Below are 16,886 nucleotides of genomic sequence, written 5' to 3'. Positions count from 1 at the left end.
CCAGTTTGATGCCGAAACATTAACAAATACATATTAAAATATAAAAATAAATGCAAGTTTGAAAAACAAATATATAGATTATATTTCATGTTGAAACCTTCATAACACAAATGGTATTCACTCAATTAATGGTTAATATTTAGGATAAGACAGCTTTGTCATTCTATTTTTATATTTTAAAATCATATTATTCAATGATTTCATATCCTGTATGTTACATGTGATAAAGCCCCACAGAGGGCCAGAGATTGTTAGACTGTGATAATCTGAAGTACCCAAAAGGGCCACTAGATGTCTTGTGATAGATTACATAAAATCCTTGTAAAAACTTCAAAAGTTTTCAGTAATATACCCTCCTTTGCAACCCTAGTCCTTATTTACCTTACACTTGGTAGTCAGGGTGGAGTTATATAATTTCCATCCATTTTTCTGTTAAATTTATGAGTCTGCAGTATTAATCAAATTGCTCTCTTCCTCAATACAGGTGGCTGCCATGCCCTGGCCGATTTGGACAACATGTGCCACCACACAAACCAGAGTTAACTTTCATTAACAGGGTTGGATAGTAACCTGACAGGAAAAATACATTTTAAAGGACACTTTCCCACTTGTATAGGCCATGCCATGTTTCTTAACAGTGGCCATATACATAATCTAGTTGTCTCGTGTAGACATTGAGGGTGCTGTTACCATTCTTCTTTCTGAATGAAATAGCCATTGTCCTGAAGAAACCCCACAAAGAGGGGGAGCAATGGATAGAGAGGAACTTATCAGAGAACTCCAGAAGAGGAACAATAAGCATTGGGCTCAAAAAATTGAGAAATTAGAAGAATTCCTTCCACGTTTTTGAAACGTACTGATGTTTTGTTATTGATATGAAAACACTAATTAAAAAAAAATCATAAGTAAGCAAAAATTTATTCTCTGGTAGGTATCTGTTTGGGTATTGGCATCTCTGTAATTGTTCACCAAGGAGAAATATGAATAATTATTGCAATTTGGTAAAGGATAAATGTAGGGTCAAGGCAACACAATTTGTACAGTACAGTGTACGGGTCGAAGGTTATCCATCCCGCTATCTGCTTTCACCTTATTTCATCAAAATTGACTGGCACATTCAGTGCAACATTTCACCCTTGAGGATTCTAGTTGGGCACATTTCATTAGAGACAGACAGTCACCCTTTGTCTGCAGTGTTCTTAACTCAGACCAGAGATGTGGCAATGACATTAATTTAACTTGTCATCTTTTGCAAAATGTTCTCATTTTTAGCCGAACATTGCACTTGAATGCAGTAGGCTGTAATAAAGAACACGATCATAGACCATCAAAGATCCAATCATGGAATTAAATTGTGTGAGATTCATTCAACAATATCAGAATGTAATTTATAATTTGAGGTAAACGGGTAGTACTGTAGTTTGGAAGCCTGTGCTGGTTTAGGAGAGGGAGCAGATAGAATTCATAGATTGCTTCCCCATTTAGTAGTTTGAGTTTGACTAAATGTTAGACTGAGGTGTGATTCAACACAGACATGCACCTTGTTCAAAACAACAACCCAATTAAGAGACCAGTGTCAATAGACTGTAGATTTGACTTCATAACATCTTTAGACATTTAATTACGTTTTCAGTCCTGCTGGTAGATCTATGTCTCTGTACACAAATGTTATGTATGAGAATGTCATCTATGATGTGCAGGGCCTGTCAAAAGTTTGGAAACACCGACTCATTCAAGGGTTTTTCTTTATTTTTTACTATTTTATACATTGTAGAGTAATAGTGAAGACATCAAAACTATGAAATAACACAAATGGAATCATGTAGTAACCAAAAAAGTGTAAAACAAATCAAAATAGGTTTTAGATTCTTCAAAGTAGCCACACTTTGCCTTGATGACAGCTTTGCACACTCTAGGCATTCTCTCAGCCAGCTACATGAGGTAGTCACCTGGAATGCAGTTCAATTAACAGGTGTGCCTTGTTCTACGGGAATTTGTGGAATTTCTTTCCTTCTTAATGCGTTTGAGCCAATCAGTTGTGTTGTGACAAGGTAGGGTTGGTAGACAGAAGATAGCCCTATTTCGTAAAAGACCAAGTCCCTATTATGGCAAGAACAGCTCAAATAAGCAAAGAGAAACGACAGTCCATCATTACTTTAAGACATTAAGGTCAGTCAATCTGGAAAATGTCAAGAACTTTGAAAGTTTCTTCAAGCGCTGTCGCACAAACCATCAAGTGCCATGATGAAACTGGCTCTCATGAGGACCGCCACAGGAAAGGAACATCCAGAGTTACCTTTGCTGCAGAGGATAAGTTCATTAGAGTTACCAGCCTCAGAAATCGTCAATTAACTGCACCTCAGATTGCACCTCACAGAGTTCAAGTAACAGACTCATCTCAACATCAACTGTTCAGAGACTGCGTGAATCAGGCCTTCGTCAAATTGTTGCAAAGAAACCACTACTAAAGGACACCAAGAAGAAGAGAGACTTGCTTGGGCCAAGAAACACGAGCAATGGACATTAAACCGGTGGACATTTGTTCTTTGGTCTGATGAGTCCGAATTTGAGATTTTTGGTTCCAACCTCTGTGTCTTTGTGAGACGCAGAGTAGGTGAACAGATGATCTCCGCATGTGTGGTTACCACTGTGAAGCATGGAGGAAGAGGTGTGATGGTGTGGGGGTGCTTTGCTGGTGACACCATCTGTGATTTATTTAGTATTCAAGGAACACTTAACCAGCATGGCTACCACAGCATTCTGCAGCGATACGCCATCCCATCTGGTTTGCGCTTAGTAGGACTATCATTTGTTTTTCAACAGGACAATGACCCAACACTCCTCCAGGCTGTCTAAGGGCTATTTGACCAAGAAGGAGAGTGATGGAGTGCTGCATCAGATGACCTGGCCTCCACAATCACCTGACCTCAACCCAATTGAGATGGTTTGGGATGAGTTTGACCTCACTCATTTTTTTCCTGTCACGCTGGTCTACTTATTGACCCCCGCGGAGGGCTGCCCCAGAAGCGAGACATTCTACTGGCTAATTTTGTCTGTTCGGGGCGGGTGGAGAGAACGGGGAGGGAAACAATAGATCAGCGCCATTGGTCTCTTACGGAAAAGCATGCTCACTTGAACGGCCACTTACACAGACTTTGGTTCGAGCTTCTTAAAGGGGTGTGTGTTTGTGTCAGTTGGACTGACAGTCGCTGGGCCCCCTGGGTTAAATTCTGGGGCTTCCCATCAAATTTGCCAGGTCAGAAGTGGGAGCGGTGCAGGAGGCCATCAAAATTCTGATTGGCTGGTGCAATCGATTTGTTAGAAAATAGAAAACGCATGTTTTCTTGTTTGTATTATCTTTTAAAAGATCTGTGTTAGTCTCCAACATTAATTTCACATTTCCACAAACTTCAGTGTTTCCTTTCAAATGGTATCAAGAATATGCATATCTTTGCTTCAGGTTCTGAGCTACAGGCAGTTAGATTTGGGTGTCATTTTAGGCTAAAGATTTTTTTAAATGACCAATCCATAAGGTTAAGATAGAATTTTGCATGGGCTGTCTCAATCCACTGCATCTGCCAATGGCAGCCTTACGCATCTGCGGTGGAAGGTGGCTGAGCTACAGCGATGTTTGTCAGACTATGAGACATCCCGAAAATGATTCCTCATAAATTTCTGTAGCATCCAAACTGTATGGCCTACCGTTTCGCTCTTTGACCCCCACAAGACTCAGACTCATGTGAAGTTGGTACCATTCATTTCTCTTTGTATGAATCTGTTACTCATAACAGTTCTATGGGCTAATACAGGGTTTCCCTTACTCAGTCCTGGGGACCGAAATGGATGCATATTTTTGTTTCTGCCCTAGCACCAATTCAAATAATTAACTCAAGCTTTGATTATTTGAATTAGTTGTGTAGCGCTAGGGTAAAAAAATGCATCCTTGGGGTCCCCAGGACAAGGTTTGGGAAACGCTGGGCTAATAGTAAGGTCAAAAACCTATTTTCCATAAAAAAATGTTTTTATACTATACCTAAATGGTTCCTAAAACTCAAAATCCAGATTTAAGGATTAACTGTAAAAAAGTACCTGTATCCTCCACTTGAAAGCACTTTGGGTGGATCCCATTTGCAAGCAACTGTGTGTTAGCCGTCATATTGAATGCATGGCGTGAACTGGGGCTGCCAGGCAAGTTTACAACACTCAAAGGTTGTCACTAATTACAACAGCAAAATGAGCTAAATGGTAAAAAAAAATGTAATGTACTTTTGTCTTAATTCAAGGTAAGACATAAGGTTAAAGTGGTTAAGTTTAGTATTAAAATCAGATTTTAAATGAAACATTTTAGAATTATGCAGGGTTTAGCCACAATTGACTTTTTGGCTGTAGTGACAACCACACGTTTGGAAAGGTCATCACTAGTTCACACAGCCACAAAAGTCCTAATTATTGCTAAACCCGACCCACTTATACCATTTCTGATTTTAAATGCAAGGCCCAAACAACCTGAAATGCCCACACAACACATTTCACAAGGATTATGTCCTTGCTCTTTTTCTGGTTGCATGAAGTCCTGAGCTATTGTTAGCCCACTATTCTATTGGATTTGTACATCTACCATGATCCTTTTGTTGTTAATCAAGTTTGACAGGTAAATGTTAATCATTCTATCGTCACTATGAGAAAGACACGTCAAAAAACTGTTTCAGTTGCACTGCAAAAAGAATTTTATTAGGCAGCATTTTCATTTCACAGAAAAATAGCCATCAGGTGCCATCCAGTGGTATAGTACAACTGCAGTTGAATCTGACACGGTTGATTTGTTTCCTATTGTGAACATGGTACTTCTGTTCTGCGAAGTAGTTACAGTGTCAATACAAAGTCTGAAAAATAGTTGTTTAAGTACAAAAACTAAGACAATGTGACAGTTACTGAAATTAAGTCTGAAATCATGATCATTAATGGGTTCGTACTTCTCCGCAACCAAGTTCCCCACAGGTTTTAGCAAACGGTTTAAGCAGACACATTCCTGAGCATTTCTACCAAAATTCAAACCCATACAAATCACTTAAAATACACCAAAAATAGAAAATAAAAAAATCCAAATCAATTTCAAAACAAAAGGACACTCAGAATGAAAAACCAATGGATGATCTGATCAGAGACATTTAAAACTCAGATGTTCAGTTCAATCGTGTCTTAGTTTAAGGGAGGAAAGAAAGTCAAAGGGACTATAAAAGCAACATCTGAATTCACGAAGCTTCCGTGAGCAATATACAAGCTGCAGACGGTTTCACTTGCATACACTTAAACGTGTGACTGGGAACAAGGGTGTTCAGACCTCAGTAGCGGCGACCGAATGCCCCGCCACCCTGCATCCCACTGCCTTGCATCATCTGGTTCTGACGATTCAGAGCTCCAGAGAGGGACTGGGAGGTCCCCGTTGGCATGTAGCCTCCACCACGACTGAGGGTGAGAAAAGACACTAAGTATCAGTATTGCTAAAATGTTTTCGCCCTAATTGGAGGGAATAAAAGTGGCACCTGGCTCAAAAGATGAATCCATCTGGTCCCACATTCCCTAATCTTACATTGACTGGTGTGTGATGAAAACAGTAAATAACGCTATATATTTCAACTTACCCTGCCATTCCTCCCCGTGCCCCAATGTGACTTTGGCCTGGGATGCCACCGTCTCGACCTGTTTGCCATGTTCGGTCCCCATCTATTTTCCGTCCTGAGTCCCAGTCACGGCCCACCCTGAAAGAAACAGCGGACAGTTGACGCAGAGAAGTGCAGAACACACGCTGGTCTCCAACTGGTGAGAGGTAAATAAACTTGTCAAAGCCAAATCAAGCTGACCTTGGATTAATAGTACGCTTGTCATAACTTCCTGCAGCGGTCCAGGTGTCACGAGTGTCCCTCCCGTGCCTCTCGGTACGGTCGGAGAAGTGCTGCCGAGAGGGAAGCATGATTAAAAACAAATCAGGTACACATTTAAAAAGCCACTAAATGGGAGAAAATGCTGTAAAACAGAGGTGGTACTACAAGAACCTCAATGCATACATACGGCCATGTCTCTTACCGCACTATCCCGGTCTGCAACCACAGCCCGTGAAGTGTCCCTCCTACAGGAAAGATCTCAGATTATTAAACAAACATCCAGCATTGATCAAAGCATGTGGCATACAACTACAAATTCACCACCAACAAGCAGTTGGCCAGTAATACTACTTTTTACATACACATATATACACATATAGGCATCTGTTACAGAATCAGTCGAAAATATTTGAGCACCCCCCCCCCAATAAGGCCTACACAACAAGGACAATGATGTCATAAACCTTCATAACAGCTGGTGTCAGCTCGCGGCAAATAACCTTAGTCTACTCTGTACCTGTCAATGACGGAATCGTCCTGGTAGCGACTGCGGTCCCTGTGGTCAAAGTCTTGGTAGCGCTCCTGGCGACCGAAGTCTGAGCGCCCCCCATAGCGGTCATCCATAGCCAGCCTCTTGTTGTCCTGCCAGTTGTCTTTCCTACAAGCAGCAGGTCTTTGTCAGTCAGTCGCAGTAAAATATTCTCAAACCATGCACACCTTTACATGACAGGCATGCATACTGAAGATCTAGAGAAGCTGAGGTTGTGGCCATAACCATCTAAAAACCTGCCCAGGGACTGCAGTTGAAAATTTGCCGGTTGGCTAAAACCAGCACTTTTACTGAAACGTTGATTAATGTGCACTGTCCCTGTAAAAATAAACTAAAATCAATTTTATAACAACGACCTGGTAATTTAAACCGGGGGGTACTGATGCTATGGAGAGGGTGGAAGACAGGGATAAAATGTGCACCTGCTGTCTACGTCGGCGTATGGCCTCTTGAGGGGCCGGCGGTCCTGCTCGAAGCGCAGCTGCTCCTGCTGCCTGCGGAGCTCATCCCTCTCCCGCTGGATCCTCTCCTGCTCACGCCGGCGCTCATACTCCACGCGCTGGCGCTCGCGCTCCAGGAACTCACGCTCCAAGCGGTCAAAGTTCAGCCGCTCCTTCTCCACCTCCAGCCAGTTTCTCTTACGCAGGAGGCGTTCACGCTCCTCCTTCTCCCGGAACAGGCGGATACGCTCGCGCTCCGTGCGGCTGTCTGCACCACTGCCGCGCTCACTGGACCAAACAAAGGATGAGAGATATTTTTAGCTGATCCCACTTTGAATGACGAGTCCCCTTTCAAAGCATACTACCAACTGTTATAACAAGCTGGCTTCAGGTGAAATGTCCTGCAACTAGAGCAACTCCTCACCCAGAGTGTCTGCGTCTCTCCACCTCCCTGATGTCCCTCTCCCGCTGTCTCTGTCTCTCTCGCTCACGCTGCTCCTTGATCTGGTCAAACGACAGTATATCTTTCTCTTTGCTTGCAGACTTGCGGTCACGACTCTTGGTGCTCTGGATTGAATAACAGATCATGTAGCGTAACCACTTTTCAAAAAAGTTTGCGGTGAAAGTTCAATAGATGGAGCACAGAGGTCAGCATGTGGGTATCTTACCCGGTCTTTGCTTTTGGCTTTCACGCTGACAACAGGCTCTCCCTTAGACTTGTCCATCACCACTGTTCTCTCATTGCGTTTTCCATCTTTCCCGACTTCCCCTTCAGCCTTTTCGTCCTTGTTTGCATCGGACCTGGATAGAGAAAAAGTTAAAGTAATAGTACACCCAAACTACAAAGTGACATATTGGTGTCCCCTTACCCTGTAAGCAGTCTATGGAAAAGGTATGACTGCAATCTTTGCTTTGGTTTAGTTTCCCTGGCACAGTTTCCAAATGCTAACATTTTAGCATTTGTGGCACGTATCTCTCACACGTCCAAATCATCCGTATGTATTTAAAATTGATTGTAACGCTCACCAAAGTCTGATGACTTGAACATGCGTGAAAAAAGCTAATATCAGTCCCATGATGTGAATGGGATTTGTGCGACAAATGCAAAAACTTCTGCCAGGGAAATTAAACCAAAGCATGGATTGCTGTCATATCTTGTACAGACCACATGACATACAGTACATAATAATTTAATGTGTTATGACGTGTTCTCAGCTTTTACTTGGAGTCTGAGGAGTGTCTCCCATCGGTGCCAGACTGGTCAGCAGGTTTCTTCCCAGCAGGCTCATTCTTAGCCTGGAACAGAGGTCAGAGGTCAAAGTGACAGATTAGAATGGTCAAACCTCACTTCCCTGAATGAAGGCAACCCATTAATTTCACAGAAACACTACAGGTTTACTGTTGTGTGTACAGCAGTGGTCGGTCTCAAAGGCAACTGATATGCACGGTGGTAGATAATGACCCTCACCCTCTCAACAGAGATCATTCTCCCGTGGAGCTCGGTCCTGTGCAGGTGGCTGATGCACTTGGTGGCCTCCTCTGTGGAACACATGGTGACAAAGCCATAGCAGCGAGCACCGGGGCTCCGGGCATTAGTCACCACTTTAGCTCCAACAACCTGAGGGACGGAGAATGATAGGACCCTAATTGTTGGGCAGGGAAAGCGTGTGGGCTCCAAAAGAACAGGCAGTACCATTCCACATCTCCCTCAATTATTCTGACCAAAAATAAAACGCAACAATTTCAAAGATTTGACTGAGTTACAGTTCATATAAGAAAATCAGTCAATTTAAATAAATTCATTAGACCCTAATCTATGGATTTCACATTACTGGGAATACAGACAAGTTGTGACCAACAGATGCTTACAAACAAAAGGAAAGAAGTGGATCAGAAAACAAGTCACTGTGGTGTGACCATTTGCCTCAGGCAGCACGACATCTCCGCATAGAGTAGATCAGGCTGTTGATTGTGGCATGGAAAGTTGTCCAACTCTTCAATGTGCGAAGTTGCTGGAGATTGATGGGAACCCGGAAGACCAGGTTGATCGTACACCTTGATCCAGAGCATCCAAAACATGCTCAATGGGTGACATGCCTGGAGAGTATGCAGGCCATGGAAGAACTGGGACATTTTCAGATTCCAGGAATTGTCTACAGATCCTTGTGACATAGGGCCGTGCATTATTATGCTGAAATAAGAGGTGATGCCAGCGGATGAATGGCACGACAATGGGCCTCAGGATCTCATAACGGTACCTCTGTGCATTCAAATTGTCATTGATAAAATGCAATTGTGTTCATTGTCCGTAGCTTATTCCTACCCATACCCCACCATGAGGCACTCTGTTCACAACGTAGACATCAACAAACTGCTCGCCCAAACCATGCCATACAGTTGAAACCGGGATTTATCCTTGAAAAGCACTTCTCCAGCGTGCCAGTGGCCATCAAAGGTGAGCACTTGCCCACTGAAGTCGGTTACGACACCAAACTGCAGTCAGGTCAAGACCTTGGTGAGGACGACAGGCACGCAGACAAGCTTCCCTGAGACAGTTTGTGCAGAAATTATTCAGCTGAGCAAACCCACAATTTTATCAGCTGTCCGGGTGGACAGTACTGCCAAATTCTTCAAAACGATGTTGAGGCAGCTTATGGTAGAGAAATGAACATTCAATTCTCTGGCAACAGCTCTGGTGGACATTCCTGCAGTCAGCATGCCAATTGCACACTCCCTCAAAACCCGAGACATCTGGGGGATTGTGTTGTGTGACAAAGCTTCACATTTTAGAGTGGCCTTTCACTGTCCCTAGCACAAGGTGCACCTGTGTAATCAGCTTCTTGATATGCCATGTCAGGTGGATGGATTATCTAGGCAAATGCTCACTAACAGGGATGTAAATAAATGTGCACAAAATTGAGAGAAATGTTTTTTTTTGGCACGTAGGGAACATTTCTGGGATATTTTGTTTCAGCTCATGAAACACGGGACCAACACTTAACATGTTGCATTCATATTTTTGTTCAGTGTACATTCATGCACATACACCAAAAAGGGTGGTATTTCTCCTCAGGATACTAACCTTCCCATACTTGCTGAACAGAGTCTTCAGATCAGTCGCTCTGGTGGTGGAGGAGAGCCCGCTAACCCACAGGTTTCTGCCACTACTAGCTGGAGCATTGCCTGCAGGGGCTTTTGGAACACAGACAAACATGACTCAGGTGGACATTCAACTCAGAGCTGATTCAGCACCTCATTCAGGTGAGAGCACATTACTTGCAATTATCTACAATGGACATCCCAATTACAAAATGATAGAGGGGGACAATGTTCACGCTTACCCTTATCCTCTTTTGAGTCAGGCTTGCTACCCTTTTCCTCATCAGAACTAAAGGCAAAGAGAACACACAATGAATATTTGGAACTTAGAAGACCTGGGGGAGGGGGTCTCATCCAGATGAATTATACTTACCCTGTTAACACAGGAATTATCCCCAGCATATACAACATCACAGTGATTTGGGTGGGTGTCAATGTCACTAGGCTGCCTTAGATGGTCAAAGAAACTCCCAATAGATGCAGTAAAGAGGTCAATTGAACGTAGACCATGAGGGATAGAAGGATGCCGGAATGGTGCCCATTTGGATTGATTGGGCTGCATTACATTTAGTAGCAGTGCATTTTCAGGTTTAGAAGTGACTGCTAAATGCTAAGTCCTGTTCGTATAAGCTCGTAGCATAGAGATGGTGGTAGCCACTTGTTTAACTGGAGATGATCACATGAACATTCATTGGGGTCAACATCCATACAAGCATTATACTCCAATTTTTACCCTATAGTAGTGTAAAAAAAACACAAATAGCCTAAAAGTAGAGTAATTTTGCTTGGGGGGGGCAATGAGGAGATTTGGGATCTTCCCCTCACGGCATCTTTCCACCACGCGGTTCCAATATTTTGGTCAAGTTCCATTGACCTCTTTACCGCATCTATACATTACTTTATGATGGTTAAGAGGTGAGGTATAGGTGGGGAATGACAAAATGAAAACTTGACAAATGCGCAGACCATTTTGCCTCCAAAAGAGCACCAAAACTTGCTAAAAAGGAGCCAATGCAACAGATAGCCATTGTTCTAGTAGACAGAAAACAACAAACCTCTTTTTCTGATCATCGCCCTCAACAGAAGAGGACTCTTTCACTGCCGTTGATTCTGCAGCGTTCTCTTCAGTCTTGTCTTCCTCCTCACCCTCAGCCTTAGAAACCATTTCAGAATCAACAGCGCTTTCGCCCTGCTCGTTTACACTAACAGCCTGAGTACTTTCAGCGTCAACGGTCTCTTCCGGGACATTTTGCGTGTTCTCAGCGTCTTTCATTTGACGTTCAGTTAGCTTAGCAACGTCCTTGTCGCTAGTCGACAGTTCAGTCTCTACATTGATGGCCTCCTCTGCATTAGTGGTGTCGCACACATCGTCTTCTTCTGCAACATTGACCGTGTCCCCGATGGTGCCTTGATCTTCAGTTGGTGGCTCCTGGCACTCTTCATTTAGTGGCTCAGATAAACAAGACCCGGCTACTTTCTCATTTTCTACGGATTTAACAGGAATAGAATGGCAGAGTTTAATTACTTCTGAAACACAGCAATGGTTAACGTGGAACTGGCAAGGCTGGAAAAGGACGTGGCCCTCCGCTGTCATTGAACTATGTATACACAGATATACACGTAACAAGAGACTGGAAAAACCAAAGAGACTGACCAAGCAGCCTAACTCCTCATTCAAGTCGACCATTTCAGTTCACCTGATCGCAAGGTAGAAAAAGATCTGATCTGAAGAAAGCCACAAGATCAGCAGAGGCACAAGGAAGGTCCGTCTTCATGCAATTGCCGACTTCATGAGTGTCCATAATGTGGTAAGTGACATCGAATTCAGAATTCCATTAGTCTCATGTCCAGTGAGAATATTAGTCCTAAAAAGGCTTTTGAATGGTTGGTTTCAAATGGGCCTCAGTCTTCTTTTCTTCTGGCTCTTTCTGTGGCAACCTAAAAACACTGCATATCACTTGCAACATCTCACTAACTACATCTTTAATTACTGGCTCTGTGCTTCAGATTGTTAACCAGTTCTGTGTTAATAATAGGAGGGTGCCCAAAATGGACAGATTAATGTGAGTATTTAACAATTTTAGTTAACAAGCATCAACACACAGTCAGCAATTATCTTTGGATTTCCAGTCTCTGACCAACCACAGCAATAATTTGTATCTGAAGGACTTGCATTCCAAGGTTTACACTGCAAAAAGAAAGTGTGCATTCATATGAACTTCCAACCACTTCTCAAAAGGTACCTATTTCTTCCTTTGAGTCTTCGGGATCCGGATCCTTCTCTTGAACCTAAAGAAATAAAGGGAAAATGTATCTAGTGTAACATTGGTCAGTTCCAACAACAAATGTCTTTTTACAGTCACTCAGAGTGTGTTTTCCTTCCAACTACAAACAAATGACCAACTCTACCTCTTTAGCTGAACTGCAATTGAGGTCTTCCATGTCTGCTACTTCTGGCTGTACATCCTAGTTTTAGAAAGAGGGGGAAAAAAAGAATCACACACCAGCATGGTGCAACATTTCAAACAAGATAATATTGGAAACATCATTAGACATGAGTGTTCCACACAACGCTAGCGCATGTGTCTCACCTTTTCAGGTTTGGCTTTGCCCATTGGCTCAGTTAAGCCAGAGATGCCGATGTCGTGTTCATCTTCGTTCAGGACTTCATCCGTGTCATACTCCTCCTCTCCTGGCATACCGTTGTCATTCTCAGCTTCATCAAGCACATTCATATCCAGGATGTCCATGTCCTGCATGTTTTCCATGTCATCCTTGAAGGGAAGTGAATTCATCAATAGATTGTTATCCAGGGAGACTAACAGTAGAGCAAAGCGATTACATTACATTAAACCAGGTGATTCAATGGTTGATACACACCTGGCCATCACCCGAATCTTCCTCCATGGTGCAGTCCTCTGGTTCATCGTTCTCCTGTCTTTTCCCTGCAGAAGAGCAATGTCTCATTTTAAGGCTCTCTGTAATATATTTTATCTTTACTTCAAGATATTATTGCCGACTTAAGATCTTGCTCCCACTCCTTTAACATACCTTTGGAGATCCGTTTAGTCAGTGCCTTCTTAGGAGTTCCATCGAGAACAACCTCCATCTCATCTGGATTTCCACCCTCTTCTTCAATCGCCTGTGGAGAAATTGATGATGACATGATGTTATCTAGCCAACTATGTTAGATCTGGTTTCAGGAGTTAAGCCAATTTGGCTATCAAACACACGGCTATGTGGTCAGTTATAGGCTACAAGGGTGCTGGCTGGTGGAATTATTGTTACTTAACGTTAGCTAGCTATGTATACATATTTATTTTACCTTTATTTAACTAGGCAAGTCAGTTTAGAAAAAATGACGGCCCACACCGGGCCAATCGTGCGCAGCACTATGGGCCTCCCAATCACGGTCGGTTAAGATACAGCCTGGATTCGAACCAGCGAGGCTGTAGTGACACCTCTAGCACTGAGATGCAGTGTCTTAGACCGCTGCGCCACTCGGGAGCCCATCTGACCCGGGAAGCTAGCTGCAGGCCTAGGCCTTGTTTCGTAAACCTCTATTTTTATTTTATTTAACTAAGCAGGTCAGTTAATTACAAATTAAGATTTACAATGACGGCTTACTTATAATGCCCCCTAGGCCAAACAATCCCATTACCCGGACGACACTGGGGCAATTGTGCGCCGCCCTAACCTCTCCGTAAGTACCCCCCTCCATCCAACGTATTTTATGTATTCCAAAACTAGAACATATGATTCAAATGGTGAACTAACCACCAAGACGTTTGGTAGTTGAATCGGGTGTGCTAGTTCTATAATACGAAGTAGGGGTACTCGAGGAAAGGGAACCATGTGGCTAACGCCACGCAAGGCCATGGTTAGCTAACGTTCAATTCATTTGGAGTGACTATCAAATGTAGCTAATGCTAGTGGTTATAGCTAACTATTGATAATTATATTAACTAATGAAATTATACTGGTTCCACTTAATTGTGGAATTATCACGAAAGGTCATCTCAGTTGGCAAAATACCAAGCACATTAGCACAGCTATCCATCTGACGTTACTAGTTAGCATGTCTACCTTTTTCAGCCTCTCAGTCAGCGTACTCTTGATCCCAATGGTGTCCAGATTTCGTCTTTTTAATTCGGCTTTTAAGTCAATGACTCTCAATTCCGACAATTTGCGAATCGCTCCCTCCGGAATCTCAACAGCCCCAGCTTCTCCTGCCGAAGAGTTTTCCGCCATTATTACACTCAGAAAACGCAACAAAAAAGTGTTTGCAATCACGGAATAGCTGCTCTCTTGCGCGAAAACAGGCGGTCTACTGTTACAAAATGGCGTACTTTGAAAAGGACATTCCACTGCGCATGCGTTTTTTGATAACAGTTTGTACCCGAGGGCAGTAGGTGGCAGTGTTCTTCTTTTTCTTATTCTTCGATGAGGTTTAACGGCGGTTGGCATCCAATAAATGCTGCATTACCGCCACCTACTAGACTGGAATACAACTCCCTTACACTTTCCTTGATAAATAAATAAACAAATACCTGACCATCTAACACTACACTCACAAAAAATAACACCACCCTACCCCACTATTTAAATCTATTTAGCCCTACCTTATGCCAAGAACCTGAAAGGATGGGACACCACCACTTAACACACCCTGTAACTCTTCTGGTGTCAAGTTTCACACATCAAAATACCTCTCTGCAGCTGCCACCACAACCTTTTCTGCGACTTACGTTCCATCCCTGCAATACAGTTGATAACCATCGCTATAAATGCAAAAAATCCAATCCAATCTTACTGAAACATATATAACTTGTTGGCCTATCCCTCTTTACTGGTACATATCTGCTACTCACACCACTCCTCTCAGGATCTTGTCCGCCTTGACCCATATTCCTCTACTTTCTTCACTGCCTCAGCATATGACAACTTCTGCACTACTCTAACCCTGGAAACCTCGACCTGCCTCTCTCGCACGGGTAATTTCTGATCGCCAGCCCCATGGGCACCCCTACAATTAACACATACCACTACTTTCCCCATTGGTACACATTCCTTTGTCTCATGGCCTTCTGCATACTTCTCACACTTAGGAACCTCCATCCTACACCCTGCTGCCACAAGCCTATAAGCTTGACACCTGCAACAACGTAATATATTTGGCACAAAAGCTTGTACAGGATAACTTATATATCCTAACATCACTTTGTCGGGCAAAGACTCAACATCAAAACTCAAAAGAACAGACAATGACTCTTCACTTTCACCACTCACGCCACCCTGTCTGCGTCGCACAAAACAACGAGCATCACAAACACCGGGAATCTTCCCCTTCAGTTGGTCAACTTTTACATTTACTGCTACCCCAGTTATCACTCTATTCAATGGCGCGCTTTTCTTGAGAGCAAAACAATTCACATTTCCTCGCCTCCATTCGATTAATGCAGAGCACCTTCTCCCTCTCACCAGCAGAAACACAAACAGTTATCACAAGACCACTTCTGGTTACCCTCACCGATTCCACAGCACCCAACTCTGTTTTCACCCACCCTGAAACCACAAATGGATCAGCCAAAAGGCAAGGGTCCACTTTTTCCAAAAACTTCACTTCTACTATCACAGACTCATCTTTATCCTGACCCGTGGCGCAAGCCTCGGGCTCCGAGAACTTCACCACACCTACCACCTCCGATACTTTGACCTCATTCACTTCCATTTCTCCTCCTGTCTTCAGCTCACTCTGCTTACACTTTCTACCATTGTTCTTTAACAAACCATCTCCCTTTTTTCCACCATTTTTAACTGACTCAAGCTCACCCTCTTCCTCCCTCTCTCTCTTAGACCTCCTCTGCCTCTTTTTCCCTCCATTCCTCCTCCGTATTCCAAGTATACGTTTCCTTATGATAATACTGCACTCCACCTGGCATACATCTTGTTCTTGCCTTCTCAAGGGACGCCATTTAACCAGCTGTCACATTCTCCATACTATCAGCATGAAACCCTCTGGATGTAGTGTTCAACAGTGCATCCCGCTTATAAAGCAGCTGCTTCGTCTTGATGTTCTTCTTTATCAAAAGCTATCGCAACACTTTTCCATTTCAAACAAGCACGCTCTTCCAAACACCATCCCGGGCAGTGTCCTTGTTATGTAATTATTTGTTTATATAGTATTAAAGGGAAATTTGAAATTCTGAATGTTCAAAAACACGTTTTAATAAGTTATTTAGGTTTTAAAAAATGACTAATATTTCATACCGCCATGTGAAAGAAATGTAATAATACCATGCCCAAAATGTAATGGTTCTGCTTTGAACTATAGAAAAGGCACTAGGTTTTCATACAATTTTCACAAACACCCATTACATTTTTTTTTTATCTCTGTATCCTTTAACATGTAAACAATGCAGGTTATGGGATCAATTTGTTGTAATGCAAGCTCAAATGAAAATCAAATCCAATTTTATTGGTCACAGACACATATTTAGCAGATGTTATTGCAGGTGTACTGTAGTCAAATCAAATCAAATTTATTTATATAGCTTACATCAGCTGATATCTTTAAGTGCTGTACAGAAACCCAGCCTAAAACCCCAAACAGCAAGCAATGCAGGTGTAGAAGCACGTGAAATGTGAAATGCTTGTGTTCCTAGTCCCAATAGTGCAGTAGTATTTAACAATACACAAATCTAAAAGTAAAATAATGCAATTAAGAAATATATATTAGGATGAGCAATGTCGGAGTGGCATTGACTAAAATACAGTAGAACAATAAGTTGCACAATAAGTTAATGTGTAGGTCTGTAGACAAAACAGAATGGGTCACACGCTTACGTTCCACAAATTGACAGGACTAACATGAATGGAAGTTTTGAATGTTACTGAACCAATATGTGAGGTCCT

At 42.7% G+C, this 16,886-nt stretch overlaps 1 protein-coding gene across 4 annotated transcripts; it reads right to left on the bottom strand.

Moving 5' to 3' along the window:
• Positions 1-4,701: 4,701 nt before the first annotated feature.
• On the bottom strand, positions 4,702-14,335 carry LOC115151750 (scaffold attachment factor B2). 4 transcript variants are annotated; one of them, XM_029695950.1, is made up of 19 exons: positions 14,058-14,335; positions 13,023-13,113; positions 12,852-12,916; positions 12,563-12,745; positions 12,381-12,437; positions 12,215-12,260; positions 11,027-11,456; positions 10,214-10,260; positions 9,955-10,064; positions 8,341-8,490; positions 8,095-8,168; positions 7,541-7,673; positions 7,297-7,439; positions 6,855-7,160; positions 6,400-6,540; positions 6,070-6,127; positions 5,862-5,953; positions 5,643-5,759; positions 4,702-5,466 (listed from the first exon to the last, which is right to left on the bottom strand). In XM_029695950.1, the coding sequence occupies exons 1-19, from the start codon at positions 14,220-14,222 to the stop codon at positions 5,343-5,345; spliced, it is 2,532 nt and encodes an 843-aa protein (XP_029551810.1). In that variant the 5' UTR covers positions 14,223-14,335; the 3' UTR covers positions 4,702-5,342. The 4 variants fall into 4 exon arrangements, with proteins under 4 accessions (XP_029551810.1, XP_029551811.1, XP_029551812.1 ...); XM_029695951.1 differs by having other exon boundaries at positions 6,085-6,127; XM_029695952.1 differs by lacking the exon at positions 6,400-6,540.
• Positions 14,336-16,886: the final 2,551 nt, after the last annotated feature.

Source organism: Salmo trutta, chromosome 17 (genome assembly GCF_901001165.1).
Source record: "Salmo trutta chromosome 17, fSalTru1.1, whole genome shotgun sequence".
NCBI classification, from domain to species: Eukaryota; Metazoa; Chordata; class Actinopteri; order Salmoniformes; family Salmonidae; genus Salmo; species Salmo trutta.
The sequence above is the reverse complement of the archived record's forward strand: the minus strand, read 5'-3'. Positions and strand labels throughout refer to the sequence as shown.

What these genes read in the sequence shown, in the direction of transcription:
- LOC115151750 (XM_029695950.1), bottom strand. Translation starts at nt 14,222, where the DNA reads ATGGCGGAAAACTCTTCGGCAGGAGAAGCTGGGGCTGTTGAGATTCCG. An exon ending in TGACTGAGAGGCTGAAAAAG is followed by an intron (nt 13,114 to 14,057) that starts GTAGACATGCTA and finishes ATTTCTCCACAG; the next exon opens with GCGATTGAAGAAGAGGGTGG. An exon ending in GTGCGGTAAGAGACATGGCC is followed by an intron (nt 5,954 to 6,069) that starts GTATGTATGCAT and finishes CCCTCTCGGCAG; the next exon opens with CACTTCTCCGACCGTACCGA.